The sequence below is a fragment of the Nycticebus coucang genome, chromosome 1 (genome assembly GCF_027406575.1).
Source record: "Nycticebus coucang isolate mNycCou1 chromosome 1, mNycCou1.pri, whole genome shotgun sequence".
In the NCBI taxonomy this organism is placed as follows: Eukaryota; Metazoa; Chordata; class Mammalia; order Primates; family Lorisidae; genus Nycticebus; species Nycticebus coucang.
The window spans coordinates 2791856-2811279 of NC_069780.1; the positions used below are offsets into that span (position 1 = coordinate 2791856).

At 43.0% G+C, this 19424-nt stretch overlaps 1 protein-coding gene across 3 annotated transcripts in view; it reads left to right on the forward strand.

Moving 5' to 3' along the window:
* The window catches only part of SLC4A4 (solute carrier family 4 member 4), a 394952-nt gene that overhangs the window by 309386 nt on the left and 66142 nt on the right, over positions 1 to 19424 (forward strand). For all 3 annotated transcript variants that reach the window (XM_053566691.1, XM_053565978.1, XM_053567426.1), the window contains exons 13-14: positions 8858 to 8991; positions 12876 to 13147. In XM_053566691.1, the coding sequence (XP_053422666.1) occupies positions 8858 to 8991; positions 12876 to 13147 (406 nt within the window). The remainder of the gene's footprint in view (positions 1 to 8857; positions 8992 to 12875; positions 13148 to 19424) is intronic.

Sequence of the window (19424 nt, forward strand, 5' to 3'; positions counted from 1 at the left end):
CGGTGGTTATTTTGTATGTTGGATGACACGGGTGTGGTTATTTTGTATGTTGGATGACACGGGGTGTGGTTATTTTGTATGTTGGAATGACACAGGGTGGTTATTTTATATGTTGGAAACACGGGGTGGTTATTTTGTATGTTGGATGACACGGTGGTTATTTTGTATGTTGGAATGACACAGGGTGGTTATTTTATATGTTGGAATGACACAGGGTGGTTATTTTGTGTGTTGGATGACATGGGTGGTTATTTTGTATGTTGGAATGACATGGGGTGGTTATTTTGTATGTTGGATGACACGGTGGTTATTTTGTATGTTGGATGACACAGGGTGGTTATTTTGTATGTTGGATGACACGGGGTGATTATTTTGTATGTTGGAATGACACGGGATGGTTATTTTGTATGTTGGATGACACAGGGTGGTTATTTTGTATGTTGGAATGACACAGGTGGTTATTTTGTATGTTGGATGACACGGTGGTTATTTTGTATGTTGCATGTCACAGGGTGGTTATTTTGTATGTTGGAATGACACAGGGTGGTTATTTTGTATGTTGGAATGACATGGGTGGTTATTTTGTATGTTTGATGACATAGGATGGTTAGTTTGTATGTTGGAATGACATGGGTGGTTATTTTGTATTTTGGAATGACACGTGGTGGTTATTTTGTATGTTGAATGACACGGTGGTTATTTTGTATGTTGGATGACACAGGCTGGTTATCTTATATGTTGGAATGACACAGGGTGGTTATTTTGTATGGTGGAATGACGCTGAGTGGTTATTTTGTATGTTGGATGACACAGTGGTTATTTTGTATTTTGGATGACACAGGATGGTTATTTTGTACGTTGGAATGACATGGGGTGGTTATTTTGTATGTTGGATGACACAGGGTCGTTATTTTGTATGTTGAATGACACAGGGTCGTTATTTTGTATGTTGGAATGACACGGGTGGTTATTTTGTATGTTGGAATGACACGGGTGGTTATTTTGTATGTTGGATGACGCAGGGTGGTTATTTTATATGTTGGAGTGACACGGGGTGGTTATTTTGTATTTTGGGTGACACAGGGTGGTTATTTTGTATGTTGGATGGCGCAGCGTGGTTATGTTTAATGACACGGAGTACTTTTTTGTATGTTGGATGACACGGGGTGGTTATTTTGTATGTTGGAATGAGACAGTGTGGTTATTTTGTATGTTAGAATGAGACACGGTGGTTATTTTGTAGGCAGAATTGAATAAGTACTGTCTTCTTGCTGCTGAAGTTTATTGGCTGTTCATTCTTCCTGGAAGACAATTTAACTTTTAACAGTGTGCTTTACTTCACATTCAAGTTTTGAATTAAACCTGTTTGATGGAAGCTAAATAATTTGCATTTGTTGGTTTTTGTTTTTTTTTTTTTTAAAGACCTTTATCAGTTCTGTTTTCTTGATGATCAAAAAATGGTAGTGATTTGAGCAGGATTTGGGAGTGCTCCCCGTGATCCTTAATTCTAAATTATTTTGTGTTTGGTTTGGAATTATTTTAGAAATAATAAAGAATTAGGAATTGTGGAAAATTCCAACAATCCAGGAAAATTTTTAGGGTGGGTAGAAAGCAGTTCTGTCCTTATGCTGTGGACAGATTATCTCCATCCACCATCCGGGAACAATCCTCATGAACATTCTCATAAACACCTTTCCGTATATTGTGTTATTCACGGACTGACACACACTGGCAATGTGTGGGATTTCACACCAGCGAGACCCTCTGGGTGCTCCCTCATGATGCCAGTTCTTCCATTTCAACGTGGATTTTAACGTCCTGTGAGTGATCATGTCTGTTTACACACGTGGTGATTCAGGTGCTATAATCTACCTCCCAGACCCCTCTGAGGACTTTCACTTTTTCCATTTTCTCTTTTGTAAAAACCACTGTAGTGATTTAACTCCATTTTCACTCTTTGTGGTTTCTTCATTTGGGTAAATTCCTAGCGGAATGATTGCAGTATATACTTATTTTATTTGTTGATATGTATTTCAAATTACTCTCTATAAAGGTTTCCCACTTTAGACTTCTATCAGGGATGGAAAAGAATGCCCACGTGTCCAACCCTTGCAAAAACAGAATTTTGTCCTGTGTTCTCATTTTTCTCATTCTGTCCACTGAAAAACGATGGCTTGTTCTTATTCAATTCAAATTCATTTGATATTTATTTAAGTGAGGATGGCAATCTTTCACATGTTGATTATAAACTTCTTTATCCTTATATCATTGGTGGGTTTTTCTTTCAGAGCATCTAGTTTTTTTCTCATTGACTTGTAAGGAATAATAAGGATATTTTCTCTTTGCTTGGGAGGAATATTGGAAAATATATTTTTCCTAGCACTACCATAAATGTATCTTTTAACCTTATTTGTGATTTCTTTTGCTGCATAGATTTTAATTTTTATGTAGTCAAAATCTTTACTTTTTTATAGTTTCTTATTTTTCATGATATATTTAGAGAGGCTTTCCCTACCCCAAGATTACAAAAATATTTATCCACATATTTCTTTTCTTTTATGTTTTCATTTAAATTTTTTATCCATCTGGAATTGATTTTTCTATGTAAGGTTATACTGGCCTGGTGTTTCCAATAGGTATAAACTCACAGCTCTTCAAACAATAGAATGGTGAGGCTTCCCTGTCTTGCTCACCCAGTCTGTTAGACTTTTCTTCAAGCAGGGAGATAATTTGTCTTTAAAGTCCTTCCCTTTTTTTTCAGTTCCCACTGGGCAGTGTAAACAGAAATCCTGCTTACAATGATAAAGCAGGTTAGGCTTTAGCTGTGGACAGCACTGAGGATTTGGCAGCTGCGATCTGTCAGGACAGAACTCACTAAATTAAAGGTTGTGGCTACACAGGTGAAATAAAAAGTCAGGAGATTCTGTTTGGAAGGAAAAGAGGAGGTCGCTTGAGTGGGAGCACCTGAAACGTGGGCTGCGCGAGAACCACCCGGGGAACTTTGAAGATTACTGATTCCCAAAGCTTCATCTTTAGAGAGCCTGATTTAATTGTTCAAGGTGGAGATAAATAATAAGCATTAAAAAAAAAAAAATACAAGAAAAGAAAAGAAAGCTTCCCAGGTGATTCCCTTGAGGCTCAGACTTGATATAGACACGCAGGGCCTTTCTCTACCCCCTGCCGAGCGCGCAGAATGATGTCAGGCTTATGCTGGTGGTTCAGAGCTGACTGCCTGTTTCCCATGACACTCAACTGCTTCGTTTTTCTTAGCTAAACTTCAAAATTTATCTAGAAAAATTTAATTTTATTATTCAGCATTCTGTACAGCTCATATAGATCACCACCAACATGGGCTAGAATTTCTTTTTATTGCTGGAAATAAAAAAGTGTTTTAAAGCCCGAAGTGTAATAATAATGTTGATTAATGCTTTAACTCCACCAAAATATTTTATTTTTCATGTTTTACTGGGTTGCAAATTTTCAAAAAAAAAATAGAAATGGTTTTGTTTTCTTGGACAGTTGTGCCACTTTTCTGCTTAGCCTTTTTTCTCCTTTAATTGTCACTCCCTAAACAGCATTGCAATGATCAATTCAAACAATAAAGTCTTTAATGAAAGGGAATGAAAACACAGAAGTCACTCATCAGTGTCACACGAGGGCACCAAACTGCAACAAAGTCAATGCTGACAACATACATTTTTAATTTTTAATGTTTTATCATCTTGAATGTGTTTGCTTTGCATTAGCCATGGCAGGAGATGGTGGCCCTGGAGGCCCTTGTCCCAGGTAACTCAAACACATAAAATACTGGTATCACAAATCAGAACTTTTTTTTTTTTTCAATATTATTTCCATGGTCTGGTTTCTTTTATGTTTGATTTTACTGTTTTGGGACTGTCCCTAATTTTCTCAGCTGCTTTTAAAAACAGAGATCATCTTTGGTTTGATTTATACCCCAATTCAAGCAGAAAAATATTCACAGATTGTTTTAGATATGGCTCTGAACTTCACTGCTATAAAATTAAACAAGCTTTTTGTTGGTCATGGTTGATGCCGTGTGCTTGGTGATCCAGGGATGAAGGAAGCAGCCCCCTGGCTGAGGTGCTGCTCCCGGAGGCTTCTGTGCATTTGCTCTGGGAAACGCTGCAGATCTGGACAGGCTTTACCCCTTGTTCCTCTGAGGGCAGATTTTAATCTTTTCTTTTTGAGTCAGTCCTTTTGACTTTCTGTCCTTCTTCTCTTGAAGGAAAGAGAAATAATGGAGACAGGCTGGAAAGTAGGAGATGGAAACAGCCAGGCGGGGGCCTTGGGTGGGTCCCTGTTGAGTGAGGCTCATTCCTTAGCTCCTGTGTCCTGTTGTTTCATTTAATCCAAGTATTACCCCGTGAAGCAGTTCCTGATTTTATGGAAGAGGAAGTTTGGATTTGCCAAGGTTGCCTAATTGGTTACTGGAGGAGCTATTGAGTTTTATGTCCCTGATGCCAGCACACGCTCTGTGTGTGGGGCCACCTGGACGAGACCTGAGGGGTCATCCAGTCCACCCTCCTCACCACGTACTGACATGTGCGCATTAATTGTGTGGATACCATGTATCCAAAGGCTTGCTCAGTCACAGGTTATGCTGAGAACATCCCAGGTGTCACCTGAAGTCTGTGCGCACCAAGTGCGGGGCAGCCTTTGTGGAGGGAGAGTGACACGGCAGGTGTCAGCCTGGGACCATCTGGCTCCAGAGCCCTGCATTGCTCCACTGTCTCCTTTCGGTTTTTTCTTCTAAATGAAGGTACTAAGCTTGACAGAGGCAGTGTGACTCTCCTGAGTCTGCAGCTCTCTTGTGGGAGCCTCCTCACTGCCATTTCCTTGCTCCACCTCATCACAAGTGGAACAGACAGAAGCCCAACCACGGGGCTCTACGCGGCCCCTGCGCCTCCCCAGGCCGCGCTCAGCCGTCTGTGCTCTCACAAATTGTTAGGGAGTTGGTTCCTCTGAGAAATCAGGTGTAGAAGTCTCCTCGTGAGTTATGGCTATAAAAATACACACATTCACACATTGTTTTCCTTTTTATATCAGTGAATGCTAAATATAATAAATCAGAAAAGGGGTTTATGATGGTTCCCCTTATGAATTGCTTTAAACTGTAGTTACAGTTCAACTGGAGTTATTCGTTGCAAGAGATTACTTTAAAAATTTATGCATGTGAAGAGGAACATGCCACACTAGTTCTTTTCTCAGAAATGCTGGAAGCATCTCTTAAGTTTAAGCAAGTTTCCAGTGTGGTGTGTGTAATAAATCACCTGTGTCTGTTTCCAAATTGTCGGCAACAGGATGGAAACTGTAGCACTTACCAAAGGATCAAGTACTGAAATAAAAATAATCTGCCTTCTGACAGTTTTTTTGTTTTTTTTTTTGAGACAGAATCTCAATATGTCACCCTGGGTAGAGTGCCATAGCATCACAGCTCACAGCAAACTCAGACTCTTGGGCTTAAGCAATTCTCTTGCCTCAGCCTCTCAAGTAGCTGGGACTACAGGCACCCGCCACAACGCCCGGCTATTTTTGTTGTTGTTGTTGCAGTTGTTATTGTTGTTTAGCAGGCCCGGGCCTGGTTCAAACCCACCAGCCCCAGTGTATGTGGCAGGCGCCCTACCAACTGAGCTACAGGCGCCGCCCTCAACAGTTCATTTTTAACATAAATCAAAGTCATTTTCTGAAAGAAATTTGTTGTTAGCTTTATTAAATGAGCAACAGTAGACCTGACCTTGACTGGGGTATTTGTGGTACCTTTAGCATTTGCTGAGTGCCTTGCAGAGTGCATGGAGGGGTGGTGGAAAGTGTGGGGGGAGCCAGGTGACACCGTGAGACCCTGTCCTTTCCCTCACAAAGGCTAATAGCTGTGTTGAATGACGTGACGAGAGCTGAAGTTGTTCCCCAGTGTCCCTTTATGCTCCCTCACATCCAGACAGTGCTGTGCTCAGTCTGCAGAAGCCATGGAGGTGGGCATTCCTGCTTGATGAAGTGACAGAGTGTATCTCTGCCTGTCACATGTACCTAGAGCGTAGCTCATCCCACCTTACAGAGTATTCAAAACCCTACCTTTCAAGGGACACCTATACTACATCATAAAAAAAGAAAGATAAATTATAAAGACACGGGAAGCCCACTGTCTGTGCTCAGGGGTGAGAAACTGTCTATGAAAATCCTAGACGGAGGATTTACTCTAGCCCGTACCTTTGCCCTCTCCAAGGCCCGTGCCACCTGGATGTGGATTTGCTCACATCATTCAGTCTCCCTGAACCTCCAGGGACACAGGGGAACCCCTTTCTGTCCTGGCTTGTTACTCTGATTTCTGTCCCTGTGAGGAAGAATGACCTGGATCCTGCCCACGTGGAATGACTACAGTCAGATGGCTCCTTCCACCCTCTCTGCAGCCCCTCCCCACCGAGACTTCTCCAGGGACAGGAGCTGTTGGGATTACTGGCCCTGTGAGAAGCCCGTCTGATTACTTAATTCTCAGCCTTTTCTTTTTGGTCCATCCTACCCCCAAGTCCAAGTGCCACTCTAAAGACTTTTTATCTGCTTTCTGAATTGAACAGTACTTTAGAGAGGAAGAGTACGGAACGTGTTGCCGGCTTTGAGCAGTGTAAAAATATGCTGAGTAATCATTGCAGGGAGGGTCTTTTAGGATGGATGACTTTGGGGTGGAAGGTTTGAACATTGATTTAAAAAAATCCCAATTTCTTCATAATCATTTCATGCATATGTATTTTCTCTGAAAATGATTTGTAAATGGAAAGTCACTAGAGAATTTTGAGAGAGTGGAAAGAGGTGGCTTAGTGAAGCTGACGGATGGATGGTGAACAAGGAGTTGGGGACAGAGGGACAATGGCGGGCACTTCACATTCCCCCCAAATCCACGCTGCTCCAGTCTGGAAGTGGTTTTAGATTAAAACACTTGATTATGTAACATAAATCATACATCTAAGAACAGATAATTTATTGTTTAATTAAAGAGGCAAATCCTCTCGTACCATTTTATTTTAGTATACACACAGAGCTACAGAGAGCATATAATTTTGCTCCACTGTTTATTAATTTACGGCTAAATATGTTATTGTGCTCTTTAAAGCTATAGAACAGGGGTCCTCAAACTTTAAACAGGGGGCCAGTTCACTGTATTTTCAGATGGTTGGAGGGCCAGACTACAGTTTTTAAAAAAAAAAAACTATGAACAAATTCCTACGCACACTGCGTATATCTTATTTTGAAGTAAAAAAACAAAACGGGAACAAATACAATCACCCCACCTCATGTGGCCCGTGGGCCGTAGTTTGAGGACCCCTGCATAGAATTTATTAATTGATTTTTTTTTTTAAGAGAAGGTCTTGCTCTGTCCCCGCTAGAATGCAGTGGCACGTAGACAACTGTGACCTCGAACTCCTGGGCTCAAGTGGTTCTTCTGCCTCAGCCTCCTGAGCAGCCGGGGCAGCAGGCAGGCTACACGCTCAGCTCATTTTTTTTTTTTTTTTTAACTTTTTGGTACAGATAAGATCTCCCTGTGTTGTTCAGGTTGGTCTAGGATTCCTGGTCTGAAGCAATCCTTCTGTCTCAGCTTCTCAGAATGCTGGGATGGCAGACGAGCCACTGCATCTGGCCTTTGAAAATGTTTCATTTTATAAGTTTTCATGGTCATAGTTATAGCTTTATGTATGAATAAAAGGTTACTATTGTCTTTGTGCATTTAAAAATCATCCTTTGATTATATTAAGTTTACAAAAGGACCTTCCCACAAATACACTAGTGCTTTTCTAGCTAAGGGGGTTTAAAATAGTGAAAAATACAGGAAACAGGCGAGTTTGCTGTCACTGAAAGCGTTGGCCCTGAGTGACGTGTTAAGTCAGCGATGCTTGATGAGAGAGTTCCTTTGTTCTCGTTATGCTGAAGGAAAATGACTTGATTTCCAGAGAGATGACTATTATAAATGAACTGTGGCCACAGAAGTCCAGCTGTTCATGTCCCTTTATATTTATTTTCTTTAGAGATAGTTAATCGAAGCTCTTGTATAAGTTTACATTGGACAGTGAATATGTAAGGGGAATTCTTTTTGGAAACTGAAGCCTTAGCACTGCAGAGTGGAGGGCACGTCACTTCTCCTGTCCTCTGTGTCCCTCTCCACTTTGAAAGTTTTTCTCCAGAAGACAAATAGCCTTTGTGCTTAAAACATACTGCTAGTGAGTGCTTGCTATGCAAGGAGAAATCACACCAAAACTCAGGTGACCACAAAGAGAAAAATGTCACCCAAGATACCAAGTTACTTCTACCCATTTGGTGGGATTGTAGAATATGATTTTTATGAATAGAAAATTCAATTAATATTTTTAGTAAGGATCACAGGCACCTTTTGCATTCTACATAGCACACATTACAGTCAACATCATTCGTTGGAGCAGTCCTACCCTTGAAGTAGGGAAATTGTAACCACAGTGTAAGTGAGGAGGGTACACAGTGATGACATCCACGTGGTGATGACGTCCACGTGGTGATGATGTCCACACAGTGATGACGTCCACACGGTGATGACGTCCACACGGTGATGACGTCCATGTGATGATGACATCCACGTGGTGATGACGTCCACACGGTGATGACGTCCATGTGGTGATGACATTCACGTGGTGATGACATCCACTTGGTGACATCCACGGTGTAAGTGAGGAGGGTACACAGTGATGACGTCCACGTGGTGACATCCTTGCTAATGCACTCAAGTAGCATGCTCATGTGGATGTATTTCCCGAGTGAAATCATAAATGGGAAGAAAAAAAATATCTTTCATTTAACACCTATATTTTCTTACTTTTAGGGTGTGTTGGAGAGTTTTCTGGGCACCGCTGTCTCAGGAGCCATCTTTTGCCTTTTTGCTGGTCAACCACTCACTATTTTGAGCAGCACTGGACCTGTCCTGGTTTTTGAGAGGCTTCTATTTAATTTCAGCAAGTACGTATGCACATATTTAATTATAAGTTAGAACTGTTTGCTGATAGAACATTCATAGTCTGGGTAGGACACAGAATGGTGATTAGGTAGATAAAAGGATTATATCAGATGCTGGAATGGTAAGGTCTGGAAGTGGAAAGGGCCTTTGAGATGAGGGGGTCCACACTTGCTTTACTTTTGATTCAGCTGAGGCCCACTCCCTCTCTAGTTATGGACCACAGCCCCCAGGCTCCTATGTGAATTACGGCCCCCAGGCTCCCATGAGGACCACCGCCCGGGCTCCTATGTGGACTACAGCGCCAAACTCCTGTGCCCTTTGGCTTCCTCCTGGGCTTGGTGGACGCAGTGCAGTAGCAGGACAGAGACAGAGGTCCAGTGTGTCTGCCCCTCCCGCCTACTCTCTGCTTCAGTGCAGCCTTCTGGACTCCAGCCCCATCCGGTGGTTCTCTGCCTGGGCTCCAGCCCCCACCAGGCCTGCTAACTCTGCCCCTTGGACTGCTGCCGCCTGAGTTAGTAAAGAAGCCTTGCGCTTGCAGCTCCCCAGAACCTCGTCCTTCCCCATTACTCTACTTCTGTAGTAGCCAGATTCTCCTTTGAGAGTGCCTTCTGTTCTTGTCAGGATCCTCAGTGATACGCACTAGAGAGGTGAAGTGACTTGTTAAGGTCACAGGATTCACTGAGAAACAGGCTGGTGTTCTTTCCGTGGCCTGCTGATGCTAGCCTCCATCTGGTGCTCTTGACTGAATGGTGACTGGCGCTCACTGAGCACCCATCTCGTGCTGAGCATCTCCCCAGCACGCCACACCGGAGTCAGCGCCTGCCGTGCCCGGGGCAGAGGGGGTACCCGCGGCTTCACAGATGAGAACACAGGGAGGCGTGGAGCAGGCACCAGCACCCTGGGGCCCAGTCTGCATCCTGCCGTCTGACTCCAGGGCCCAAGCCTCAGTCCCTAGACACTGCTAATATGCACGGCAATTATGGTGGTGATATTTTATTTTAGAAATTGATGGATATATTAGAAGGGGAAACGAGTTAAGTGAATTACCCAAGTGGCCACACTAGCACACAAATAGATTCAGAATCAAGTTGAATAGTGTCCCATGTACTTGACTGGCCTTCCCTGGCAGAGCCTTAGCAAGATTTCAGAATTGCATGTGGCTGAAACCCCTTCCTCACTGGACTTGCCATAGTCTTGTAGTGTTACACATGTTTAGGATTTTCTTTTTAGTATTCATTACCTACATAATATCTCATAAACTTGGGGACTCATCGTAGCCTTTAGCACTCTCCCTGTTATTAACATGATCATAAGGCAGAGGAGGGAATGAGGGTCTAAAACCAGTTTTTTGAATGGGTTGGGAATATCAGTAAGAGTCTCCTGAGGATTTAAAGTTCCAAATTTCAAATAATGATATGCGTTTTCTGGAGATTACTATTACAAATCCCTCCCCTGTCATAATTCTCAGAAAAACATTGGAAAGAATTCTATTCATGTCAGTTTATAGAAAGAGTCAAGCAGCTTTTATATGTTTAAAAAAACATTGTGTGAGACAAGAAAGCCCCTGAGAACAGATTAAACAGCAGTGCGGTATAAACAGGAACAAACATGCAACCTCCTCAGAAAGATTTACTGGGTGAAATGTGATCAGAGCCTTAACCTACAGAAAATGTTTGCATCCTAGTCTGCATTAGATAATCGTGGGCAGAGATTGCTTCTCTTCATAAGCAAGTTCTTCTCCCCCTCTCCCTGTTGTTTCTCATAATTGGTAACATAACATGGTTCCAAGGGGTTTATCTGGAAACAGTTGTAAAGCAACAAGGGGACACTGGAGGAGCCGCGCTCTGACCCCTCCTGCGGTGCAGCAGCCCGTTCCACCCAGTGCTGCACCATCTGCTCCTGTCAGGGCAGCCACGGCTCTGTCTGGATACGGGATGTCTGCGCTGATCATTATCTCCCAAAGTGTGTTTCATCTGTCACCAGTTCCATTAGATGTCCCGTGAAAAACAAGTCTGTGCTCCCAAAAATCTGGGAAGTGCTGTGCATGACACCCCCCACTTGGTAATTCACTTTATGCTGCAGCGTACTTTGGGATCTGAGAGGTTCTCCAGTGAAGAAACTATTTTATTTTGTCTTGCCCAGATTTTTTTCCAACATATTTTACCATTTTTGGAGAAATAAGTGGGTTTTTTTTTTTTTTTGGTAGGTTCAATAGACTCAAACAGTAACTCCACATGATCTGTTATATCTCAAAAGTGTTAATATTTGCCTTGTAAAAGGGAAGATGACAAAGGAATATGAATTACATGCTTTCACCTCCTGAAACTATTAATAGAATGAAGAAAATAGCTTATAATTTTCCAAAAGATACTTATAGTTTTATTACCTAAATTCTGCAGTCTCTTTTATATTATTTTTATTCTTTGTATCCCAATAATAGAGAATTAGATTAGTTTTTTCTCCTTTTTTCTTGAGTGAGGAATCTCAGTGCAGTTTTAGCAATGTGCTCTACGTCATGTGAAAACCTCACAATAAGGCCGGATTTCATCTTGTGTTACTATCATTTTGTAATTTCCTATATTCTACTTAGGCTTTAAGTTATTATTTTCTGGTGTTATAGTGCCAGATTTATTCCTTTGCTTTAGGGGGTTTATATATATTTGTCAGTGGCCGCACATTAATTTCTGTGGCAAGTTTCAGATGTGAGTTCTTCAGTTTTTCTGTATCCTTGGTTTTATAAGAACCTGTAACCCAAAATATTGAGGATTACCAAATGGTAGGATAAAAACGTAAGGCCATTTTCTCATTCTAATTCACCATAATTTCTTCTTTGGTCTTTAACATAATTTCCTGTTGCTTTTTATAACTTAATTGCTCTTTAAACTTGGCACCAAAGGGCCTTACTGGATGTAATAGTACTATTTTATTATAGTTGTCACTGATGACCAACTCGTTTAAAAGATTCCCATCCCTATGCCTCTTTCTTCCTGGTTCCCTAAACATAGCACTTCTATAATGAAGTACCATGAGTTTTATTGACTTGACTTGGTCATTCTTGAACCTCTAGGAGTGTTTTAAGTCTTTTAGAGCTTGTTTGGTGTGTTTTCCAGACTCAGAGATTTAAGTTTACACATCCGTTTTCCCCCTTTGTACCCAAGCTGATGAGGTTTCTGACCATTAGCTAGCTAAGGGCTTGCTACTCAGCCCTTCCTGTAAACCTCAGTTCTATAAACAACTGCTAGCACTCTTAAAATAGACCAAGATGGGCGGTGCCTGTGGCTCAGTCGGTAAGGCGCTGGCCCCGTATACCGAGGGTGGCAGGTTCAAACCCAGCCTCGGACAAACTGCAACCAAAAAATAGCCGGGCGTTGTGGCGGGTGCCTGTAGTCCCAGCTACTCGGGAGGCTGAGGCAAGAGAATCGCTTAAGCCCAGGAGCTGGAGGTTGCTGTGAGCTGTGTGAGGCCATGGCACTCTACTGAGGGCCATAAAGTGAGACTCTGTCTCTACAAAAAAAAAAAAAAAAATAGACCAAGATCACTCTAACCCTCATCTTCCAGCAAATGTAGGTAATCATTTAGAAATTTTTTTAAAGAAAAAAGCGAATTTGCTCAGATGTAACAAAACCATCTTTCTGAGCTGTTATTGTGACCCTGACTCACGGTTTGATAATGGAAATCGTCTTGAATTCCTAGAATACCGTGCACTTACTTCTCAGAGACATACGTAAAGTTAAGCAGTGGAGTTCCCACCATAAAAGGAGCTGAAAGGGAAGGCTGAAGCTGTCTTCAGAAAGATTGCACAAACTCTGTAGACAGTTACCTTCTTTACGTTGCTCATCATGTTCTACAGAGCAGGAGTCTGAACGCCTTTCTTTCCTCTTCCCAGAGACAATGGTTTTGACTACCTGGAGTTTCGCCTCTGGATCGGCCTGTGGTCGGCCTTCCTGTGTCTTGTGTTGGTGGCCACCGACGCCAGCTTCTTGGTTCAGTACTTCACTCGCTTCACAGAGGAGGGCTTCTCTTCCCTTATCAGCTTCATCTTCATCTACGATGCTTTCAAGAAGATGATCAAGCTGGCCGATTACTACCCCATCAACTCTGACTTCAGAGTGGGCTACAACACACGCTTTGTCTGTGCCTGCGTGCCGCCTGACCCAGGTGAGGGCACCTGCTTGTGTTGGCGCCAGCCCTGTGCCTGCAGGAAGGCACAGCGCCTCGCTATGGCCATGACCCTCAGGAGCCGGCCTTACTTTACGTTCTCTGAGAACTGGGCCACTGAATTTCAGGTGTCATTTGAAGACCGAGCTGTCTTAATGTGATTCAGTCAGGGAGTGAAACTAAGAGCTCTGGGATGTGAACGTAACCAGCTCAATATTTTGAAATTAACTCCAACTGCGTCTGTGGGGGATTAGTGTGTGCACCATTCACGTGGTGAGTGGGGAGGACCACGTGCGCGGGGGACAGACGTAAAGAGGGGTCAGCCCCTCCTCCTGCTGACCCCTTATTGCTATAGGAATTGCTGTCCTCACATAAACTCCTAATAGATATTTTAAGCTTATAAAAGAAAGAAAGAAGTTTCTAATTCACTTTATATAATTTAAAGCATGAAATTAAAAAAAGAAATGAATGCCAGGTTGGAACTGCCTGGTGGTAAACTAGATCCTTATAGCTTGATTGCTACTAGATGACGTAGAAAGAAAGAAAGGAAAAGAAGGAACATGACGTTCTAGGAGTGGATTTATATTCTAGAGTCAGGAAAGATACAGAAGTAAAAGTGACTTCTGAGTAAGGGATACGATTCCATACATCCTAGCACTTTCTGTCTTGCCAAACACGAATTGACATCAGAACTTTTTCACAAAAAAGTGTTCAATTTGGTCTTTGGAATGTTTTCTTGGAGTAATTCATCACCACTGTATAATATTGGAAGGCATTTGAACAAAGGACTTACTCTGAGGAAAGTTGTTTGAGATCTGCTCTAGTGGGAAAAGGGATAGATGTTCGTGTCAAACAAGAAAATGGTGGTGGCAGTGGTGACCAGAGTCATGCGATCAGCTCAGGTCGATGTCCCTTAAAGTGAAACTTGCGACACAATCCATGCTTTTGACTAAGGTCTTTTAGCACCGGAAGTGCAGTGGTGCCCGAGGACTGGGGAGTGAAGGTGGGGCGTGCTCACCTGGTACCTGCTTCTGTGCCAAACCTCTCTGTGTTTTCAGTAGGACAATTATGTGGCAGGCTGGGCTGTAAAGGGCGGTGAGGAGCCTCTGTGCTGAGGCAGGTCACTCCCAGCTTTTTGCTGGTGCTCCCCATCCTGCTCCAGCATGTTGGTGAAGTCTCAGAAGACCAGTGCATGTGCATCTTGAGCGGTGGCAGAAAAGAGAACTCTGCCTCCCCAGGATGGGTCTCAGGAACCCGTTGTTGGGCTTGGCACGAATTGGTTATTTTTGTCTTGCTTAAGGTAAATCAACACATTAAAATGAAACCCATACTTAAAATCAATGCAGAAAGAGATACAATGTAGAAATTTAAGACATTTCATAATTTTAAAAGTGCTTTGAAAACAATAGGCAGTTGATACATGATACATATTATTACTAGAATCAATTCAACAATCTCCCCAAAGCTCCTAAGAGCTCCTCCTAAAGAGGAGAGAGGAGGTGAAACGGCTGTCAGGGCACAGCCAGGCTTTCGGGGGAGTCTGGATGTTTGAATTATTGGCTTCACAAGCATATTTAATTGTGGGCTTTTGAATTTTCATTTTCCTTTCTTTATATCTATATATGTGGACAAAAAGTCTATACTTATTAGGCAAGTTTGAGAAATGATTTTATAGGAATGGAAATAGGCGTCACTACTCACTAAGAAAACCTCTCTTCATGGCCCAATATACTCTGGCTTTTTCTGTGGGCATGTGGGTATGTGCGTGTGTGTGTGTGCGCGCGCACATGTGTGCATATGTGTGTGGGGGAGTGTGTGTGAGTGTGCATGTGAGTGTGTGTACATGTGGGTGTATGTGGGTGGGTATGCATTTGTGTGCACGCATGTGGGTGTGCCTGTGGGTGTGTGTATGTGTGTGTACATGTGGGTGTATGTGGGTGGGTATGCATTTGTGTGCACGCATGTGGGTGTGCCTGTGGGTGTGTGTATGTGTGTGTACATGTGGGGGGGGTGTAAAGGCAGCTCTTCCTCTTCTCTCTAGTGTTTCTTGTTCTTACTTGCTTCTAGGTTTTTCTTTTCTAAATGTATCTTTTCCTCCTTTAACTCCCAATTGTACACCAAGATTTTGTAAAGGAAAAAAATTGCCACTTGGCTGTTCTGAGGTTTGAGGTGTCTGGATTTGTCAGCACGCCTGTCACATGGAGACAAGGCCTGCCTGGCGTCATCCCATACTCACGTGAGGCGATGAAAACTTGCCTTTGTTGTTTTATTAATTGGATGCTGGCAGAGAAGGTCATATGAAACCAAGGAAGACGTCTCTGAATGTGTTCAAACGATAACAAAATGCTCAGAGATTTCACATGTCATTTTCTTTCCAAGAAGTAGCTTTGTTTTATTGAAAAAGTGATACTGAAGTTGGATCCATCTTACACTTGCACTGGTGTAGACATAAGTGGCGTTAGCCTTTCCTATGTCCTATTTTCTCCAGGCTGTGTACAAAGTCAGTCCTGAATAACCAAGAAGTTGTCTTGGGAGGACTCTGACAATTCCCACCACCTCCAGGTGATACCAGCAAAGCAGCACAGCAGGGGTGTGAAGTTTGAAAATCTCATATTCCAGCCCTGGTCGGTTAATGCCAGTGTGTGACCTACAGCAAGTTCCTTTTCTAAGGTAGCTTTGCCTCACTTTTGTTATCTGTAAATTAAGGCCAGTAATAGTGTCTGCCTTATAGATGTCTTTTGAAGAGAAAAAAGAGCTATTACAGAAAAAATACTAAAGTCTGTTTCTGATAGGTAATAAGTAATCGTGTATTAGCTGCCGTTACTTTTGGTGTTATTATTCATTAAAATTTAGGATTGGTATTTAGCTGTTAACACTTGATCTTAGCCACAAGGCCGAGAAGGGATGGTATTTAGCTGTTAAGGGTGAGCAATATTACAAAGAAGCCAGTCTTCTGAGCACCGTGTTGGGCGGGCAGCGCTCTGCCGTGGGACTGCTGTGGAGCCCTGGTCTGCAGCCATGTGCAGAGGAACATGAAAGAGCATTTACACCTGTGGAGATGAAACCTATGTGTGGTTTAAAAAAAGGCAAGTGGATAGTTGCCATTTTCATGACACTTTCATGTTTAACAAAATCCCTTAAGGTTAATGATTGTGCATTTCTCCATAACCTTAATAATTTTTAGTAGCAAACTGCATAGGTACACCATAAGTTTAGTACTTCTTGATAACAAACTGAAAAATGGAGAATAATACAGCTGCCCGTACAGCTCAAATAAGCATTCTAAGGACAGCAAAAGACCAGCCTTTCATCACAACATGTCCTCCGAGTGGAAGAATTCAGTGAGTCAATAATATTTAAACTGGCAGATGCCTTGTTTTTCAACACTGGGACAAGATGTAACAATGAACCAGCTCTGTGCAGATGAAGCCGTGATTCTGAAAACTGAGCAGTGATTTTACAGGAATGGAAGCAGGGTCACTACTCCCAGGAAAGCCTCTCTCCAAGGCCACAGTCTGTTCTGGCTCTCGGGGGCACGTTGTCAGGGCCGCTCTCCCTGTCCTCTTCTTCCTCGTTCTTACTTCTGGGAAGCCCCATCACGTCCTGTTCTCTACATGCGTCTTCTCCCCTCTTTTAACTCCCAACTACTGCCGGGCAACCCAGCTCCCATACAGAGGTTTGCTGAAGACTGAAGGAGGCTCGGCAGCAAGAAACCAGCCGGGAAGCTCGACAGGCGCGAGTGGACACGTGGCATCCACAAAGGTTTCTGAGCTAAGCTTCCTTTTATAGAAATGAGGCAGCTATTAATTAATGTAGAGGAAATAGGTGTTAAGCTCCCCACTGTACCCTCATGATTACGTAGCAGAGGTTTGTACGAATGAAGATAATTTAGTTCAAAAGCCAAAAATGAAAACCATCCGGTATCTAAATGAAGGGCAATTCACAATCCCCTTTCTCCACCATCACTCTAGTTTAGAAACCATTACTGTGGTGAAGTGTAAGCAACAGGTTCTTTGGAATGAAGGAAACTGAGTTTGCATTTCGGCTCTGCCACCAGCTAGCGGTTGGTCCTGAACTAGGCTGTTGTCAGCGGGGTGAGTGATGTGCCTGCTCTCGGAGGTTCCTGCTAAGGCAAATGCGGCACCCAGCACACGATGAGTGAACATCTGTTCTTCATGTCTCTCACTGACTTACCAGAGAGGCCCAGTCTGTTTCATCTTTTTGTTGTGTTCTTTAAAGGGGTTCAAACATTTAATTTTTTCATAAATTTTCCTAGGGAAAGATACTGTCCAGTCTTCTGCCACAAGCTGACGCCTCCCCCCAAACTAACAAGCAGTGTGGTGCTATGGACACGTATGAAACTGTGTCGTGTATTTAAAGAAAAATATAAGGGATTCAGGGCATCTCTGTTAAAATATCTAATACTATCCCATTGAATCTTAAGACTGCAGAAGTGTTGTCTGATGTGCAGGGTCATACAGAGAGGCTTTGAAGTACTCAGGCAGTGTTCAGCTCTCCCAGAAGGAATGTATTTAACTTAGTCAAAAATGCAGATGCTAGAGTCTTGTACATAGGGCACAGGCCCAGACGCCCTCTTTATACTCAGGGCCAGGCCCGGATGCCCTCCTTGTACACAGGGTACAGGCCCGGACGCCCTCCTTGTACACAGGGCACAGGCCCAGACGCCCTCTTTATACTCAAGGGCCAGGCCCAGATGCCCTCCTTGTACACAGGGTACAGGCCCGGACGCCCTCCTTGTACATGGGGCACAGGCCCAAACACCCTCCTTATACTCAGGGCACAGGCCCGGATGCCCTCCTTCTACACAGGGCACAAGACCTGGACTCCCTCACCTCCTCTTGCCTCTCTGCCCTTTCTTCTTGTTTTTTATCACCAAAAATTTACTAAGGGTGTATTTCCTCACTTGGCAAGAATCGTGTGCTTGCAGTGAAGCAGAGTACACACACACGTGCTCACATACACACACATTGACGCACACACAAACTCTCTCATACATATTACTTTTTATATGATGTATTGTTTTTAAAATTGTGTTACTTTTTAAAGTCAGATTTTCATTTGACCCAGACTTTAGAAGTTAATCTCTGGCCTCGTACCTTTGCTCATTTGCCTCTGCATAAAAGTTGCAGTGACGGTGTGCTCAAGGTTACATAGCTGTTTTGGAAAGGATCAAAGTAAAGTTTTTAAACCTGGTGTTGGCTGTAGACCTGGAAGAAAAAGAAGCCTTGCTAAAAGTGATAAATTATGAAAGTAAGAAAGTAGTCTTGAGGGAACAGACAGCATATTGTTAACAGGGGGTTTATATTTTATTGATTCATTGTTGACTGTTTCATGCTCAGTAAGGAACATGTGATGAAGAGGAGGAGCGCCCTTCTCAGGCACCAGGTGCACCACCATCCCTAGTGTGTCGGAGTAAGGACCGTCTTTCCCGGTGTGCAGCCATGGTGGGAGCAGGCTGGGCTTCCATTTCCATCGCTTTATTTCACTCACGGCATAGGGAGACCTCTTGGTGCTCTGAAATAGTTGTCACTAGTGTGGAATGTCACTGCAATTCCTGTCGATGTAATTTTTCCATCATATTAACAAGTGCTATGCATCAGTGTCTTAAAATGATTAAAAAGAACAGCTGGATTGGGCGGCGCCTGTGGCTCAAAGGAGTAGGGTGCCAGCCCCATATGCCAGAGGTGGCGGGTTCAAACCCAGCCCCAGCCAGGAACTGCTAGATTGTGTCTCCCATGGTCCCACACAATAGTCAGTATAAGTTTTATAATTAGAATGCCCGTTCAAAGAAAATTTAGGAAATAAAAGATCATCCGAGTTCATTTTCCATGATGAACTTCAGGCTTGCTCCTGCAAGAACCCTTTACCAGCACAGCTGATGTTTTACCATGTCTTCTGAGAGAAGCCCATTGTTTTAGTTTTCTCTTACCATCCTAACCTATATTTTAGTAGTTTCTGCGTAGTGCTTGCACAAGAAGCAGAAAAGGGGAAGCAAAGAATTTGGATCATTACCAGTCCTGGGAATTCTCTGGCTTAGAGTTTGCATAAAACACAGATTGGGAAAGTTTCCTCAGAATAATATCTGTAACAAATTCAAAATGTAATGATGGGTGTTGTGGAAGAGAAGTTTCTAAGAAAGTAGAGGCTAAATGTACCCACCTTAAGTGTCGCTGCAGGAGCTCAGCCCTTCATCCTCTGTGCACCACAGTGGGTGAGACGGCCTGGGGATCGAGAAGCATAATATACTATGTTATGT